This window comes from Natator depressus, chromosome 7 (assembly GCF_965152275.1).
Source record: "Natator depressus isolate rNatDep1 chromosome 7, rNatDep2.hap1, whole genome shotgun sequence".
NCBI classification, from domain to species: Eukaryota; Metazoa; Chordata; order Testudines; family Cheloniidae; genus Natator; species Natator depressus.
The window spans coordinates 108,574,549-108,594,395 of NC_134240.1; the positions used below are offsets into that span (position 1 = coordinate 108,574,549).

Below are 19,847 nucleotides of genomic sequence, written 5' to 3' on the forward strand. Positions count from 1 at the left end.
GTCTCTTGGGAACCGTGTGCAGAGTGCAAGGCAGAAGGCAGAAGATCAGGCCTCCTTTGCACCCAGTATAACCTGGACACAGCAGAGAACCTGGCCTTTTTTATGGACATGGAGATTCCTCAAAAACCTTATATAATTAAATACAGATCAAGGATTAATGGCAACCCTAAATGTTTTTTTTTCTCTTTCCCCTGTGCCTTTTTTAATTCTACACTTAAAATAAAACATCAGGCTGCAAAGAGCTAAATTTCTGGTGATAAATCCTGATGTTCTCACACTATTTTATATAATCCATACTCAATGTGGATTATATATGGGAGTTTGTGTGACTTCAGCAGATGCAGAGTGGGGCCCCTAACATTAGGTAGAGAACTCAGAGACACTTTGAGGAGGTCAGTTCACAAGAGTGCTTCAGCTTCCTATTACAAAGCAGGTAAAACAATTACTGTGCAAATAAAATTAATGTGTATCCAACCCTTTCATTAAATAAAAAGTTACAAATACAGATAGATAGATAGATGTTAAGGGCAGACTTGCTGGCCCTGGCCAATTCTTGTTTACTTTCCATATTTGCTTTGTATAATATTGTATCAGCACAAATAGATAAAACTTCATTTCAGAAGCTAAATGAGGTTCTTCATTATAACAGCTTGGTTCTAAAACATACCAATGTGTTAAGTTTCTGGCTGCCATACCTTTTCATATGGTTAAAATGTGTTGAATGCCTTATTCCATATTATATAGCTGTGAGTCTTGAGATTTCCTGTCTATAGGCATATTTCAATGGCATCTACAGTAGTACTTGAGTGTAAAGAAATAAAGATTTCAGAGTAGCAGCCGTGTTAGTCTGTATTTGCAAAAAGAAAAGGAGTACTTGTGGCACCTTAGAGACTAAACAATTTATTTGAACGTAAGCTTTCGTGAGCTACAGCTCACTTCATCAGAACATCGGTGAAGTGAGCTGTAGCTCACGAAAGCTTATGCTCAAATAAATTGGTTAGTCTCTAAGGTGCCACAAGTACTCCTTTTCTTCTTGAAGAAATAAAGTGTATGGATTTCAGATGCTTCTGAGCTTAAGCGCTGCCCATTTGATAATGAGATCCAATTTTGTGCATTTGGGGGGTTTAAAACATGTTTAAATGACCAAGAGCTCTCCATGCCTCTAGACACATTTAAAATCTCTATTATAAAGATTCTTTCTACATACTGATACTGTGCATTGGGGGTGGGGGCCTGAACCAAAACCCAGATTCAAACACTCTGAATTGGATCTGCGGATCTGGATCAGTATCAGAATTTTGCAGCTGAGGTTCATCCCTACTATGTACAGGGTTGCCAACTTTTGCACTATTTGGGTGATTATTGTGATTTTGCAGCATTAAAATGGGCCTCTCATGAGAAGTTTCTGACAGCTCAAGATTTGAGCTGTAACTGATGCTGTTACTTCCGACTGCAGCCACCAGAGGTTGCTGCTGAGAGACTGAACTGCAGGCTTTGGGCTGCACTTCCAGCTGCTACCAGCAGAACTGCTGTAGAGTTTGCTGTGTCCTGCAGAGTGAATCTTTGCTTCCCTGTTTGAGGTGCACGTGCTGAACATGTGAACACAGTAATCCTCTGGGCAAATGGAGAAGCAAGGGGGCAGCAGAAACAGCTGTCACTTATTTCCTTCTATCCAGCATTAAACAGGGGTGTGAGGAAATCAAAGTTGGGTGGAAAAGGGATTCCAGGAGTGTGTGCCCCCCAGAACCAATCTTCAGGAGTCAGACCCATCCCTGCTAGAAGAATCAGGGATGAGGGAAAGAAGTATTTCTGGGGAAGGGAAAGGGAGTTGGCAGGGTTATCCAGGGGATGAGGGCAACAGAACTGGGCAGCAGCAGTGAGTTGAATTTTACACAAAACTTGTGTGCCTCTTCCATCTTTCCCAGGCCCTTGGTTTACTAAACACTTTACCAGGTGCAGTATTGTCTCATATTACGAATATTTCTAATGTAATTTTTACAACAGCCCATATTAAGTGCAGAGGGCAACTTCTCTCATTCCTCAGTTTTTTTGTCTGCTTGCTCCCAGCCCAGAGGGACTCAGGAATAAGGCAGTATATGCTAATTAAGTTCTGTCTCTCACATTTAAAGAGACAAGCACATTCTTGGGCTTATATGTTTGTTGAAAGTTCAAGACAATAGGGTCAACATTCAAAATTATTTTTTATACTCAAAATAAAAACAAATAGGTAAAATTCTATACAAAACTATTTTAAACCACTCATAAAGAGTTTATTTTAAAATTGACTAACCAAGTCTAGTTCAGATTTGAAGCTGAAACTCCATCTTTAACCCTGCCATGCTGTACATAGATGTAGCTTCTCATAAGGCTCCATTTCAGCCCCCAGCGCACCAGGACTAAGGGAGTGAAAATCTGGATTAAAATCACCTTTTTCCCTCCCCTTCCCAGGTGCTGTGCTGATCTCAGCTCAGCCAGACCTGGACATCTGGTTCTTTTTTATTTATACAAAGTTATAGCAAAAATATATGAGTTTGCGCTCTATTTTTGACTGAAGTAATGTACATGAAGATTTCTAACATTTACACAGATTTTGCTTTTTGCTGTTGTTAGGGCAACCTAGTACCTTGTAAAAAAATGTAACTACACATGTTCCATAAAACATGAACAAAATAACATTTTGATACTTACATCTTTCTGGCACAATTAAACTCTGAAACAGCCATCTCTGGTTCTTCACTCCTGCAAATGGATCAAATTACATTTTACTGGGTAATGAAGTGCTGTATAATACCCTGCCCTTTCTGTTCTCAGTCTTGTCTTTTGCAAAGTATCAGATGTATGTATTTGCTACTCAGTCAAAGGTACCTGTATTTGACATGTACGATATGCTATCCCCATTTGGAGGCTGCACAGGTTAAATAAAATTAAATTGACTTTTTCCATTCCTGGTGGCCCATTTTCATTACCAAAACAACAATAATAAATAAATAAATAAATAAACAACATGCAATTTATTTAAAAAAACAGAAAAATATAATTTTTACATATTTTATAAATGTATAAGCAACTTGAAAATCTACAGAAGAGAGTTGTTTCAGTTGCAGTTATGCACAAAAATGAACAAAATGTCGATACAGTTGTGATGTTTTCTTGACTCTCACTTCGCTCTAGTATTCTACTAGTCAGTGCACTGAAAGTAGACACATCACATTTTGATGTGGTTAGACTCGTTTCAAGGTGTGAAATTGGAACGAGCCAACAACAAAGGGAAATATTTCTTTTAATATTGTGTTTTCATGCCACTTGAAACAATATTACTCTTTGGCCAATGGCCAAAACAAAACCCAGTGAGAAATATTTTATTGCGCATGACTATAATAATAATAATTAATAAATAATCCTGGAATAACAATGGATTAAACTAATAGGACATCATTTATATTAGATCACAAGGAGGAATATCAAAAATAGAGGCAATACAGTATTTTTGAAACAACAACCAGCAGTGAAATGTTTATTTCTAATATAAACCAGACAGTCCAAAATAATTTGTGGTTTATTTAATTCTTACTGTTCATTTTGTGTTCTTTTGAGTAAGCTAAAGTAAGACACCCACATAACAACACCAGCTGTTTTCAGTTTTGATTTTGGATCCCTAGTGAGCTGAAAACTGTAGACTGCATATTTGGGGGGCGAAGGGGAGAATAATCTTTGTAACCAGAAACAAAGTTTTTATGAGGAGGTGAATGGCGGGGGAGGGAACAACCCCAGAAATATATTATAATAAATTACTTTTTTGCCATTATCTCATTATATTTGTACAAACATCAATTGCTTGTGAGCCCTGAAAAAGAATGTCTCGTTGCCTTTAATATGCTCTGCAATGTGCACCCATACAAAATCATTACTGTAACAAAACCAGCTGCGTGTAATAGAAAGCAAATGATTTACAATGTTACTATAAGAAACTACTTTATTTCACATTATCATAAAAAGAACAGAACTGAAAATTTGCATGACAAACACAAGAATCCAGGAAATTCCAAATCTAATTCATTTTGGGGTTTTAATAGGTATTAACTTAAGAAGGTGAATTGTTAAGTACTAAAGAATATTTCCAGAGAGTTTAGCGGCAATATTGGAAATCCTATTTGGTGAAATGCTTACTAGTCCAGTAGATGAAGGAAATGTCGAAGCCTTAAATAGTTTGGAATCACTGACGAATCTCCAGAGGAGTATTTATTTTTAATTCACATGGACATATCCTAGGTCATCCATAGGCCAGATCCTGCAGTCCAGCTGAAGTCAGTGGGAGATTTGCCTGCATAAAGGCTGCTGGATTAGACCCTATGTGAAATGTAAGAGTCTATAATCAACTTGCATAGCTAACATATTAAACTATTGGGGGGGGAGGGGAAGAGACATAACCACTTTTAAACATATAATCTATGACTAGTCATGCTAAATAGGAGTATTACTCGTGAATTATCTAATTGAATATAATGGAACTACTCATGTAAGTAAGGATACAGGATCAGGTTTCAGACAAGTTTTCCAAAACCTGAAACACAACTTTAACTCATGTTTTTGGTGGCTCCGGGAATGAAAATTGTTTTCTATAACAACTGAATGAGATAATGACTAGCTGTTAAAAAAATGTGGCAAGCATGATATGTAAAGCAAAATATATTTGAACAAGTGAGGCTGAATAAGACCCAGACAGAACTCAAAAGAATGTGAAATGAAAGTCACTTTTACAGCTTTACTTTTGTTTATCAAAAGGCAGCAATAAATGTGTCTTATTAAAAAACAGTAAAAGAAAAGCACCGCCACCACCGATTATTGTAAGTGCAGTTACAGCGAATCTGGAATAAAGACCCTCATTTCCTAGTATTTTATGTTTCCGCAACCCCACAAACTAGCTTTCAGTGGACTTTTAGATCCTATTCGATGCTAAAGGCTGCAGGTGGTGTTGGGAAAGTGGCATTTATGGAGCTCTGTTTCTTTCTTGATGGTGAATGAAGATGGAGGTTGCATAAAAACATAGCTCTTGCTGGCTAGTCCAAAGAGCCAAACCACAACCCACCTAGAGGAAGGCCAGGCACTTGCCTATTCCAGCCAGAATAAAAGTGTTGCCTTGGCATTCTCCAGGTGAGAGGGCTTAAAGAGCCAAATTCACCCCTGGTGTAGCTCCACTGAAGTCAATGGTGTTCTGTCCAGGCCTGAATTTGTGTGAGGGAAATGGTAGTTCCCGGAATGAAACCACAAGTAATTTTTCAAACCTCTTTGCGCTCATCAAGAAATGGAGAGAAGGGGGTAGATATGATAAGGGAGAACTCACATCCAGAGGCTGGAGTTTAGGGTGGGAGCCACCACATAAAAAGTTATTCTTGGTCTACTTGTTAGAACGTTTTATTGCACAGAATTTACATACATGCTTATTAAGTGGTTGAAAAAAAGGCCTGACAGATATTAAATGGCATGCCATTCTCTTTATGCTGCTGCCATACAGATGTGACTTGACCATAAGCAGACTTAGATTCAGGATATAACTGGAGCATAGCTTTTGAAAACCTCTCAGAACTTTTCTATGCAGCTTCATGAACACTGCTATTGGAAACTGAATGTATGTATTTTATGAGTTTTGGGGATTTTTATCTATGCAACCATAATGATGCTTTAATGTAGAATTTTTGCATTTATTTTTAACTAATGACATCTTTCAAAACATTTTAATTATACTGAAAAAGAAAGAACAGGTTTCCAATACCCAATATTACATTTCTTAAATATAAAGCAAAGATATAATTACCGGACTTCAAATTCTGGCACACCAGCCACAGCTGTATACAGGTTGGCAAGTCCATTATTGGAATACTGTGACCAGTTCTGGTGTCCACACTCAAGAAGGGATGTAGAAAAAAACTGGAAAGGGATAAAAAAAGAGCTACAACACTAATTTCTGCTCTAGAAATCCTGTCTGACAGTGAGAGATTTAAGTGCTCAATATATTGGTTGTTACAAGGAGGAGGGAGCTCAAAAGGTTGTTACGAGGAGGAGGGAGAAAAATTATTCTCCTTAATCTCTGAGGATAGGAAAAGAAGCAATGGACTTAAACTGCAGCAAAGGTGGTTTAGGCTGGACATTAGGAAAAACTTTCTAACTGTCAGGGTGGGTAAGCAGTGGAATAAATTGACTAGGGAGGTTGTGGAATCTCCACCACTGGAGATTTTTAAGAGCAAGTTAGACAAACACCTGTCAGGGATGGTCTAGATAATACTTAGTCCTGCCATGAGTGCAGGAGACTGGACTAGTTGACCTCTTGAGGTCCCTTTCAGTTCTATAATTCTATTTAGTATATCAAATAAAAGTTAATAAGTGACTTGATCATGATCTATTAGATCTACATGATGAGATTTCTTATAGTAGGGGGCTCTTTAATCTAGCATACAAAGGCATAAAAACATCCAATGGCAGGAAGCTGAAGCTCAACAAATTCAGATTGCAGAATAAGTGCAAATTTTAAACAGTGAGGTTTATCGCTGGAAAGTTTACCAAAGGATGTGGTGGATTCTCCATCACTAGAAGTCTTTCAATTCTTTCTAAAAGATATGCTCTAGTTTAACCAAGAAGTTATAGGCTTGATACGCAAAAAGAAAAGGAGTACTAGTGGCACCTTAGAGACTAACCAATTTATTTGAGCATAAGCTTTCATGAGCTACAGCTCACTTCATCGGATGCAAAGCTTATGCTCAAATAAATTGGTTAGTCTCTAAGGTGCCACTAGTACTCCTTTTCTTTTTGCGAATACAGACTAAAATGGCTGCTACTCTGAGGCTTGATACGGGAATTACTGGGTGAAATTCTTCAGCCTGTTTTATTCAGGAGGTCAGACTAGATGATGTAATGTGCCCTTCTGGCCTTAAAATATACAAACTGCCACTTTATTTTTAACTTTTACAAGGATCAATCTTTAAAGATCCTGAAGAAATATATTATACTCAGAATAAGCAATTTGCAGTAAATTGGTCTATGCTCTCACTATGCCTAAAGGAATCATATTTTCAGAGTCAAAACCTGGGACACTTTTCTGGCAATATTTTTAGGTCATGAAATAGTCATACAAAAGGTAAAAGTATACTTTTTTTACAAAAAGTGCTGGTATCATTACTGCCAGTTTCTGACTCAACACTGATATGTGCATATTTCTTGGAGTGGAGAGTTTTTTCAGTAATTTAGTGTCACTTTAATTATGACGTGCAACTGGGCCATTTAGTATCTTCTCATATATATAAATGCAACATTGCCAACCTAATTTTAAGACTCACCATGAGATAATAATGATCAGACTTCAGAACTATATCATAAACTTCAGTAATGATCAGACCTCAGTGTAATTAAGTGGAAAGAACTAATAATAACCCATAACCAAATATTCATTTCTATCTCTCGTTCTTTGACAAGACAGTGTCAGTCGTAGTTTTACAAGTTAACTTCTCCTGAGTAACTCATTCTTTCAGAAAGTCCATGCTATCTTTGATTATCCGCTGCATTATCATCCTTCAGATTAACTAGAGCAGTCCTACCAATCTTGTGTAGAAATTATTTCAGAGAATCTCACCAACCTTGGTTGTCCACTAATGATGTCAGGCCAGATTTGCACAGGTGTTTAGGTGCCTAAAGATGCAGATAAGCACCTAGTGGGATTTATAAAAGAACCTAAGTGAGTTAGGACTCTAACTCCCGTTGTCTTTCAACTGGAGTGAGGTTAGGCAACAAACCTTCTTAGTCACTTTTGAAAATCCCATTAGACACCTGTGAAGGGACTTGCCCTCACTCTGGTGGAGAAGAGACTAGTCAGCTCTTCTGGGCCTGTTCAGCTCTAACAAGGCACACTTGCAGGGCTTGTTCCTGCCTGGAGGGTTGGGAGGGAACTTAAAAAGGGGAAACCTGGGACAGGAGGAGGGCTGCTCCACTGCAGAACCTCCTTACAGCAGAGACAGGCCAGCCTAGAGGGAGACAGTAGCAGGCCTCACTGCTCCAGAAGTTGCATGGCCTAGCTGCATCACAGTATGCCCCAAGAGGGGAGCTGGAGGTAGACCCCATTAAAAGACAAAAAACCAGCTGGTAGACTAAGCCCAAAGGGCAGAATCCAGGAAGACTGCCTGATAGCCAGGCCACCTTTGCCTTTCTTTGTTTTCATACAGTGTCCCCTCTCTCATAAGGGAAAAAGAGGTGAGAGGACCTTTCTTTGGTCTGTTTGTTTTATTCATAGAACCCCTTATGTGCTACGAACTGGGCTGGGGGGAGGACACTGTAAGGGACTGGAAGTGGGGGTTGGAGGGGACTTGGGGGAGCCTCTTCCCCCCACAGGAGCGATCTTGATCTTTAAGTGCCTAACTACCTTTGTAAATCAAGCCTGTCATCACTGTACATCTCAACAGACATATCTTTATGTAGAGTGTAAAAATGAGAGCAAATCTTGCTCCTGATTCAGATCCATTGGTGCAATGTACAACCCTAACTGTTGTAATTTCTACTTCTACCTATCTTCAGCATTCCTCAGTCTCTTCCCATATTTTTAAATCTCAGGCTTGATGTTGGATAAGACTTGTCGGTAAAGTGGCTTGCCAACAGAAAATATACTGGATATTTAATGAAGTATTGAACTGGGTGCTGCCTTGTGAGATATAAGTCACCTGCAGGCTGTTTCAGTGATGTGTTTGAGGACTGATTTTCTGGGTGGAGACCATCTAAAGTCAGTATTGAGAATTGTTTATGAATGACACCACCGAAGATTATTTTAACAGTAATATTAATATTTTGGCAGGTTTCAGAGTAGCAGCCGTGTTAGTCTGTATTCGCAAAAAGAAAAGGAGTACTAGTGGCACCTTAGAGACTAACCGATTTATTTGAGCATAAGCTTTTGTGAGCTACAGCTCACTTCATCGGTTGAAGTGAGCTTATTAATATTTTGGAATTTCTTTTATTCAGCGCCTCATTACCATCCCACCCATGAATGGAACCAGACTCTTGTGCTATTTCTATCTCCCTGAATATACATCTCTGGGACATTTTGGCCCTGTCAGTCTCCTAGAAACTGGGGATCTAGTGAGCTGGATCTTTGGAAGAAATCACAGTAGAAGATCCTGAAGACAGCTACTCATTAGTACCAGCAGCAGGCCAACATGTAATACGTAATGCTGAATTACCCCTTCTGCCATTGCCGGCTGAGCTGCTCATGATGCTACAGCAGCATGTGGAAAAGACAGAGAAAAAGAGATTGAGCTGCATCAAGGAAATGAAGGAGAACTGAAAGAAGACAAAATATTGATGGTAACTTAAAATCACTTCTGAGATCTGGGTAATTTATTTTTTTTTAATTCATTATGACTCACAAAAGATACATTTAGACAACTTCTTCACATTAGAACAATAAACTGCATTGAAAAAGATATGGCTAGTATCCCAGTGTGCTTTGCATACCAGTTTTGAATTACAGCTAGGAAGTTATATCCATTCATTGGCATTCCATAAAGTCAGGAATGTTGCTGCATGATGAGCCATCTATGTTCTTACATGGGCAGTTATTTTTGCTCCTTCTTTAGTGAGGCTATTTCTAGAGGAAAATTTTCTTAAGGATTAGAGTTTCCTCCATTTATCTTGCATCACTGGTACTCTTCAGCGTATTTGTTTTGAACTTTTTCTGGCAGGCTTGGGTTTCAAAACATATCCTGATGTAGACAACTTTTATTTACATTTGTTCATTGCATTTTCACAATTAGATAGCCATATATCTTTGTATATGTAAATGGTAATCACAGGAACAGTAGTGCATCAAATAAACAGTAAATAATACAAATATACATTGGAAATTCAAAGATCCTGACTACAGTAGGAACATTTTCCACGGTTGCAATACTAATGTAGCTCCACCAGACTTAGTGTAGATGAGCTGACACCCTGCCACTAGTATTTTAACCACCTTGTCATATATCCCAGGTTTAATAATGTGTGGTTAAAACAGCTTCAGAAGGTGGCCTGTGTGCACTAGCACTTCACAAGTGGAGCTGAGCCAGTATTAGGAATGATGGGAAACTTTTAGAAAATTTCCCTAACATTGACAGGAGCTAGGAGAGGAGGGAGCAGCATTAGGGGCAAATTAATACAGATAAAAATGTTATCCCAAATGAGAGATCAATAAAAATAATCTACAACAACTAACTGTTTTTGATTTTTATTTATTATAAGAGTTCCCCAAAGAATAAGTTGCTTAAACAGACCACATCGTTTTGTTTCCATAAGCAGGTAATTCTGCCAAACACAGTTCTAATGCTACACTGTGCCAATTTGGTAGAATACAATTGGTGAATTTCCAGTATAGAAGAATGGTCTTTAAAGCTGTAAATAATAATCAAAGACCTAATTCTGCTCTCAGTTACAAGAGGGGTAAATCTGACTTCAGTGGAGGCATCATAGAGTTATGATGATGTAAATGACAGCAGAATTTGGCCCCAGTATAGTAACTGATTTATCTAAGGCCCTAAATATAATTTCAGAATATAATCCCCAGATAATTCCAGTAATACACCTAAAGCTAATTTATATCCAGACTATGAGACTATATCCAGTACTGACTTACAGGATGCTTGTAACTCTAGCCAGTGCCAAAACAAATGTACAGAATTCCCACGGCCCTCACAATTCTTCCAACATTTAGTGCAGGAAAGAAGATACACAGCAGATTGTTTGGAATGAGTGACATGTATCTGTTGTATGACTTGGTATTAGATAATTCTTATCTGTGCTCATAAAGGAATAGAATTTACAGTCAGCTGGCATTCCCTATTTGCATGCACAAGTTCTATAGCCATTCTTCTCTCAATAACTTGTTCTTAACTAAATTGTCGTTACTGAGAGAAGAATTTTAGGATCAGCTTGAGGTTTTTAAGAATAAGCAGTGCTCCAAAGGGAAGAGGGTGCTAGTAATGTTGGAGAATGGTAGATTGGAGTGCACAAGCTTAACCTGCATAAATATTAGCCACAACATTTTGGGTTACACATCCTTCTATTATCACATATTTATATTAAGAACTTGCTGTAGCCAAATTTAAAATTGCTTAGAGCAGTGGTTCTCAACCAGGGGTCCAGGGCTGCCTGTGGGGCTGCAAGTAGGTTTTAGGGAGTCTGCCAAGAATGGCTGGCATTAGACTCGCTGGGGCCCAGGGCAGAAAGCTGAAGCCCCACTGCGTGGGACTGCAGCCTGGGGCCTTGAGCCCACCACCCATGGCTGAAGGTAAAGCCTGAGCAACTTAGCTTTGCGGTACCTCCTGTGGCATGGGGCCCCGGGCAATTGCCCTCCTTATCTACCCCCTAATGCCGGCCCTGGCTTTTATATGCAGAAAAACCATTGTGGTACAGCTGAACTATGGAGTTTTTATGGGGGGGGGGGACTCAGAAAGGAAAAGGTTGAGAACCCCTATCTTAGGACAGGGCTGATTTAAAATCTACACTGATCCTTTCACTCAGTTAATGAAATCTTCTTTCAAAATACCAATTTAATTTTATTTCCCCCCACCTGGGCTTTATAGCAGATCTGCAACATATGATGAATAGTTGGAATATTCCTTACCATCTAGAGCAGGTAGAAAGAGGAGGGATATTGAGTCGAACAGCGACATAATGTCATCTTCCATATACCACGATATTTTTGTTGGTATAACTGGAGGGGTAGGATTCTCTTTTGTCCAACCCTGTTACTAGGTGTTGGGACCCTGCAGTCGATTCAGGTGAAGTACTGCTGAGTAATTAGAGGATATGTAACACAGTGACCCACTGGTGATTCACTACTCTGTAACAGCAACTCACTGATGCTCACTCACTACACCTAACACACTGTAGTCATAATATAAACCCAAAAGGTGCCATGTAATATATAATTGGAAAATAAATCACTCACTGATCGTAAATATTCTTGCATGTTGTATGTATGGGATATGTACAAAAAGTTATGGATATGTGCTACAATTATGTACTTAAAATGTGTTTAGCAAGCAATGCACAAGCACAGTTTGCTTGTCTGACTAGCTTGGTTGTCAGGCAGAGACAACGAATATATTTACATAAAAGGTAAACAAAGCTATCAAGCTAACCAAGGCAACAACTCAACTATCGCCAGCGAGGGAGGAACCAGCATGAAGTCTTCAGCAGACTACATGGCATCTCTTTGTAACAGAAGAAAAGGAACTTTATCTAAAAATACATTTCAAAGGTTTACTGGTCTATAAAGACAGGGGATCTGAACCCCAAAGAAGAAGCAATATTATTGTATTATAAAAGTGTATCAGCTAAGGTCTTTTGTGAAAGCTAATTACATACTGGTGATTAATATCACTGTAAAATATATGTATTAATACTATGACGAACTATGAATACTCACTGATATGCTTTAAAGTCTGGCCAAACAGAGAAGCAGGTTTTCTTCCAGACAGGATGGAAGGCAGCTATCAACCTGTCTCCAGTGCAGTTAAGCAAGGTGTGACCAAAACAATGGAAGCCTTAGTTACATACAAATCATTAGGGGGATGGGAAGTCCACAGGCAGGGAAGACCAGCATGAGGTCAACCTGTGTCTGGTGAAAAAACAGTGAGTTTGAGATGATATAAAGAAAGAGCCATCGTGGCATCCATCACTGGACAGTCACAAGGGGCCAGAGCTCTTGCAAGCTGAGAAAGATAGGTCCTTAAACAAAGAGGGTTGAATTCTTTGGGAACGGAAAAACTTGCTTAGGAAAACAAAAGAAACCACATCTTGTACTTCTGTCAAAGGTCCTTATTACTTCTTTGAGTGTTCCAGGAGAGGGCTGCACACTTCAGGGCCAACAGTTTTGGGGAAGTTCGGGACTGGGAGTGTGTTGGGGTCACTCTGCAAGTAGTAACCAAGGCTGGTGGAGTCAAGGGTGCAGCTGTTGTGTTGCAGGCAGGCTGCTGGGGTCAGAGTGTTGAATCAGAGCTGCTTAGCACACAGACCCTCACGGAGCTACATGTTTGTCTGCCAGTTGTTGGTATTCAGGCTGCAAGATCCAGCAGCAGAGCATTAAAGACCCCAGGTTTCAGGGCAGGTGGTGACACAATCTCTCACTGGTCTGGATTGAACTGCAAAACGTCACAACAGATGTGCCTCATTGAACTGCTCTCTGAAGAGAAGGGAAGTGGGAGACAGAGTCAGAGAAGGCCTAATGGGAAGAATATTAGAAACTGCTAAAGCCTGGGAAACAGGCCTAGGAAGAGACCAAAATTTATGTATATTATTTTTGTAATTGCTCTCTTGGTTAAGAAACCCAATAATAGTGACTTTTTGACTCTTTTATTTAAAGGTGAGTAGTTTACAGTGAGCTACCAGTTTAACACATACCAAGACAATGGAGGTATAGTAGTTTCAGATATTTGCAAATACTAACGCCCTCTGATCTTTATTTGCACATCATATCTCGCAGTGTGCAATATAAAACTTATAAAAGAATGTCATCTAATAGAGTGGGGAGCTGAGATTCAGGATTCCTAGGATCTATTCCTGACTAACATCAACTCTGTGACCCTGAACATGCAACAAGTCTCTCTCTTCCTCAGTTTACCCATCTGTAAAATGGGTATAACAACACCTAGGGCACTCAGTGTTGTGAAGCTGAATATTTAATGCTTGTGAAGCACTTTGAGAACATTGAAAGAAAGGTGCTTTGCAAGTTCAAAGTAGTATTACCAAGAACTTTGCAAGACATAATACAGTATTTGGAATTATTTCTAACAAGGAGAATAATTTTGTTTTGGAGACTCATTTCATTTAAAAAAATGATTTCACTGGAGAGAAACAGTAGTACTTTCTGAGATTGTCCTTAATGGAGTTGATAATTTCAGGATAATTTGTGACATAATGGTCTTTGAGATCTCTGGAAACTTATTACCAGCTTATAAAAGAATGAGACATAAACCCCAGGAAAAATGTCTCCAGAGACACCTAAGACTCAGAAAATGATAAAAGTATCTGATTTTTCCATAGTTCACTGGGTAACCAGATAGAGGACCATATTCTTCCAATAGCTTTATTCCTTTTTAAAAACAATTTTCAGGTTTGACAAAACACAAAAGCATGTCATATGTAGAGATGGATAATATTTTGGTCATCCTTACAAAATCTCTGTACCACCCACTCCAACCCAGTAAATCTGTTTGAAGGTCATAAATATCTGAAACTTTTTTAACATAAAAGGAAATGCAGATATTTATGAAAAACTGAAAATAAATGATATTTATGTACTGTAACCCAAATATATCCCTGGTACAAGTCTTCAAGCTGGGTTGAGTATGACTCTATGTTTACTGAATTTGCACTCCTATATTTAATATAAATCTAACATACCATAACCAATAAAATCAGAAAGGGTGAAATGAACGTTTTGGTTTATGTCTTTAGAGTAAATGAATTTGGATAAAGAATAACATATAACAATCAGCGTGACTTTAAAAATGAATAATTATCACAGAATAATAATGGATAGCAGTGCTGTGGAGAATGAGAATGTCTATTATTGTTTATAAATATCGTATGGTCCTCGGTTTACCTGTGTGGTAAGATCCTCCCTGGCTATATAGAGTTAACTAAAAGGAGGCTGTAAGGAGGAAATTATCAGTAAACAAAATAATGACCAAGACAAGGGAGTCTTGCCCTGTAACTAGAAAAGGAGTACTTGTGGCACCTTAGAGACTAACCAATTTATTTGAGCATAAGCTTTCATGAGCTACAGCTCACTTCAGTGGACTGAATGCATTCGATGAAGTGAGCTGTAGCTCACAAAAGCTTATGCTCAAATAAATTGGTTAGTCACCATGAAAGCTTATGCTCAAATAAATTGGTTAGTCTCTAAGGTGCCACAAGTATTCCTTTTCTTTTTGCGAATGCAGACTAACACAGCTGTTACTCTGAAACTTGCCCTGTAACTGTGACAGTTATACTTTGTATACAGAATCTTAATTCTCATGTGCACCACCTTTCTCTATTAATTCACTCTTCTACATGTGCTTGGCCCAAGAGATCAGTATTTAAATAAACCTGTGGAATTCCAAGAGTTGTGGCAGAATTCTGTCATTTTCAGTAATTTTAAATACTCTCTCTGCTCTCACCCAGTGAGCCAACAATACATCTAATTCCACATCAGAGTTGATACTTTGGCTGCCCCTGTAAAAGAAAACACTCTCCTTTTACACTTGGCTGCTTTGAGACCATTCCATTCTTCTGTTTCATTTCCGATTGCATACAGAACAGTACTTACCGAAAAGGATCAACACATTTGTCTGTACTTGCAGAGGTAAATGAATAAATTGCAGCAAATAATTTATTTGATGAATGAATTTCTCTATGCTTTCGGTTTGCAAATTGAAGAGTTTGCTATTTCTGCATTATTTGGAATTATTTGCTAGATAACTTTGGGGAATAATTTTTGCTCAGCAGATCACTGGTACCTATTTGTTTTAAACTTTGGATAATTGGGTGGTCCTGGTTAGTTCTGAGGGGACATATAGGTCACACGGTATAATTTTGTTCCTGATTGGATGACCAGCTCTCTTAGTATCTGCTGCAAATACTCAAATTGCAAATTCTGTTTCCATTGTGAATACTTGTGGAAGATATAATCAAGGTGTTCCACAAGATCCCAAAGAATCTCCCTTCCCCCCACCCCCCAAATCAGCCTTTTTGCAAAACAACATTGCCATAGTCCTCCCACCTTAACCTATCTTCTCCCCTACACTTTACCTACCATCATCAACATCTTTGCTGACTCCCCTTGACCATTCATCCCTTCATGTTCCTTATATCCTCCCACCCCCACTCCAGTGTTTGCCATATATATCTAAGGGATGATTATTGGGGATGCTGAAGGGGATATGGGAGAGACAAAAGAAGGAGCATGTGTGTGGAAGAGCTGTTCATCTTGAACAGCCAATGTGCAGCCTTAATTCTGACCACAGATACAATACACTTTAGCAAATAGATATGCAGATTTAATATTTGTAATTTCCACACAAAAATACCAAATTTATCACATTAACATGGATTATCCATTTACCTTTTTCTCACCATTACAAAAAAAATTATCTCGCAGTCTTACACCAAAAGAAAACTACATACACGGTAATTTATGAAGGACACACCAACCCTATTTAATCATCAATAAACATACACAAACAAATAGCCAGTCCTCAATCAGACTTCAAGAGTACCAGTAGTTGTACAGTATGAGCGTGGAGACATGTGGGCTGTGTACCAGAAGCAGCTGTGGTTGCAAAGGGGAACTGATGACTAGTGTGCATGAGGTGTAGAATGACATAATTGTTTATTTCTTTACTTTTTATGGTTTGTGTTGGTGGGATATATAGTCTAGCAACCATAAAGTGTCTGCCTGTGTATGTAGAAATATAGCTAGTATCTGTAGCTATGACTATGCACAGGCAAACACACACAAAAGTTTCCCGGGGGCGGGGGTAACACCATTCAAACTATATACAGTAGAACCTCAGAGTTAAGAACACCTCAGGAATGGAGGTTGTTCATAACTCTGAAATGTTTGTAACTCTGAACAAAACATTATGGTTATTCTTTCAAAAGTTTATAACTGAACATTGACTTAATACAGCTTTGAAACTTTGCTATGTGGAAGAAAAATATTGGTTTTAACCATCTTAATTTAAACAAAACAAACACAGAAACACTTTCCTTACCTTTCTTTATTTTAGAAACATTCTCTTTATTTTTTAGATTACATTTAACCCAGTACTGTACTGTATTTGTTTTTTATTTCTTTTTTCTGCTGCTGCCTGATTGCGTACTTCTGGTTCCAAATGAGATGGGTGGTTGACTGGTCAGTTCGTAATTCTGGTGTTCAACTGTATCCCCAAACACTTTAAAATTACTTTTGCTCTTTAGGTGTTGTCAAAGTGGGGTGACTTGAAAAAAATGAGTTTCTTGAAACAGACTTCACAAAATCTTGAATCTCAAGACTGGGAATTTTTAAAACTTCTTTTAGAGTAGCAGATATGAGTGACAGGCTTGGACTAGTTGTACATCTAGATTTGTTCCCCAAGTGTGGACACTAATCTTTAATGCAGAAGTGGTGAAATATTTGGTAGTTTCAAAAAGCTGGGACAATCTGAATGATAAAGTGATATTTTAAATGTCTTATTTAAATGTGCAACAATATCGCCTGTCAGTTGCAAGAGTTTTTTCATAGAATCATAGAAAGGCCAGGTAGGACTGGAAGGGACCTTGAGAAGCCATCAAGTCTCGCTCTCTGCACCAAGACACGACCAACTAAACCTACACTATCCCTGGAAGGTGTTTGTCCAATCTGTTCTTAAAAACCTCCAATGATGAGAATTCTACAACCTCCCTTGGAAGCCTCTTCTAGAGCTTACCTACACTTGTAAGTGAAAATGTTTTTTTTCCTAATATCTAACCTAAATTTCCCTAGTTGCAGATTAAGCCCATTATTTCTTGTCCTGGCTTCAGCAGGCCTGGAGAACAATTGATCGTTCTTCTCTTTCATAAAAGCCCTTCATATATCAGAAGACTTTTATCAGCCCCCCCTGTTTTCCTTTCTCAAACACTGCTTTAAAATTAATCACAGCCTGGGGGAGTCTCTCCTCCACAAAACTGTGCATTCCCACCCAAGATAGTAGCAAGGATCTCTTCCTGCCCTGCTTTAAAAAAGGAGGGATTCAAGGCCTCCCCTCGCCCTATCTAGATGCTTAGAGGTTCCCTCTTCCTTTCTCCAACCCCGCCATGGGCCCTTCTGCCTCTAAAAACATTAGGAATTCCTTCTTTCCTTCCCCCACCCCAAAATTAGGGGGCTTTCGTCTCTCCTAATGCAAAGGTTCCCCCCTCCCACAGTAGAGGGTCCCCTCTATTCTCCCTCTGCCCCCGCTGGTAGGGTGAATCCCCCTGCCCAGAAATAAGGGACCCTGCCTCTCTACTACTGTTCGGGAGTCCCCCAGGATTAGGGGGTCCCCTCTTTCCCCACTGTAGGGCGGGAGTGGGACCGGCTCCCTGAAGCTAGCCCAGGAAGCAGGGTGCGGTTGGCAGAGGCCTGCCAGGACCCGGGGGCCGGCAGGGAGGGGACTGAACCCTGCCCCCTGTCCTCTGACCGCCGAGGAGGCAGCTGCCGCAGCAGCAAGGCGGAAGCAGCGGCGGCGGCGGCAGGCCGAGCGCGGCGCAGCCTGTGCGGGCGGGCAGCGGGGCGGCGTCAGTGCGGGGCGCGAGCGCGCCGCCAGCCGCCGGGCACGCTCGTCCGTCAGCCGCCGGGGAGCCCAGCCTGGGATCGCCGCGCTCCAGGAGCCGCCCCCCGTCCCCCCTCCGCCGCGGGAGGGCTGGGGACTGAGGCGCCGAGGCTGTAAGGGGCCGGCGGGAGGCCGGCGAGAGCGGGGGCAGAGCTTCCCAGGCCGGGGGCGGGAGGGGCGGAGTGAGCGGCCCCCAGGGCGCCCCAGACCCGGGGAGGGAGAGGGCCCCAGGGCTTCCCAGAGCTGAGGGGGGGACCCCAGGTTTCCCACGTAGGTGGGTGGGGGGAACTGAGTGGGGGACCCCAGGGCTTCCCACATCTGAGGGGGGGGACCCCAGGGCTTCCCAGTACCAAGTGGGGCATGGTGGTGGAGCGCTGCTGAAGGGGACCCCAAACTCCAGACGCAGGGATGATCTATGCGGGAGGGTAGGTTGGGGCTCCTGCGAGGATATGGTTTCCGGGGGGACTAGGGTGTATTTATCACTAGGGGGAGTTTGTGGGTGAGAAGAGCTGCAGGCTAGAGTTGGTTACAGCCCTTGAAACCCCCAGTCCTTCACCCTCTGCCCCCTTCCCTTTGCAAAGGAGGGACCTGCCATGCCCCATTAGGCTGCCCTGCAGGGAATGGGAAATTGTTGTTAAAAGTTCAGGATTATCATGAAAGGATATGGGAGTTGGTTTTGTTGTTGTTGTTTTTTATGGTGTGAGGGGAGAAGCTGAGTAAAGAAGAGTGGATTGATTAATTGCTGTGGAAGAAAAACATAATATTAGAGAATTTTGTTTCAAAAATTAGTAATAGAGCTAAAGGTGTTACTTCTTTGGAGGGAAAATGTAAGCAATGGTTAGTCTCTCTCTCTCCTTCAAAAAAACAAAACAACCAAAGAAGTATTTAGAGAAAAAAACACTGAGGCTTTCATAGCTATCCCCATTTTAAGTGCACTTACGCAGTAATTAGGAGATATACAGACTTTATTTTGTTGCTACTACTGCTGAACCCTTCAAGGATGATGTTGGCAGAGCAAGCCCAGAAGTGGTTCCCAACCCACGTGCAGGTTACAGTTCTTCAAGCCAAAGATCTGAAGCCAAAAGGCAAAAATGGCACCAACGATACCTACACTATTATACAACTGGGCAAGGAAAAATACTCCACCTCGGTAGCTGAGAAGACCCTAGAGCCAGTCTGGAAAGAAGAGGCCTCATTTGAGCTCCCTGGATTATTGATGCAGGGGAATCCAGAGAAATACATCCTCTACCTGATTGTCATGCACAGGTCGCTGGTGGGGCTGGATAAGTTTTTGGGACAGGTGGCAATAAATCTAAATGATATATTTGAGGACAAGCAACGAAGAAAAACAGAGTAAGTCATGTTTTGTATTATAGTTGTTGTGTTTTTTGAGGTATGTACTTGCAGATCAGAAGCCTTACAGCTAAAGTAAAATTAACAGGTATCTAAGATTATATTTTGTTACCTGATGTATCATAAGCCTGTATCCTACAATGAGCTCTTCAAGGGCGTATCCTCATT

General features: G+C 40.3%; 1 protein-coding gene across 1 annotated transcript in view; it reads left to right on the forward strand.

Annotated features, from left to right (window-relative positions):
• Positions 1–18,687: 18,687 nt before the first annotated feature.
• Positions 18,688–19,847, forward strand: part of RAB11FIP2 (RAB11 family interacting protein 2) — a 43,477-nt gene continuing 42,317 nt past the window's right edge. Inside the window, exon 1 of the mRNA XM_074959264.1 lies at positions 18,688–19,679. Within this exon, the coding sequence (XP_074815365.1) occupies positions 19,327–19,679 (353 nt within the window). The 5' untranslated portion in view covers positions 18,688–19,326. The remainder of the gene's footprint in view (positions 19,680–19,847) is intronic.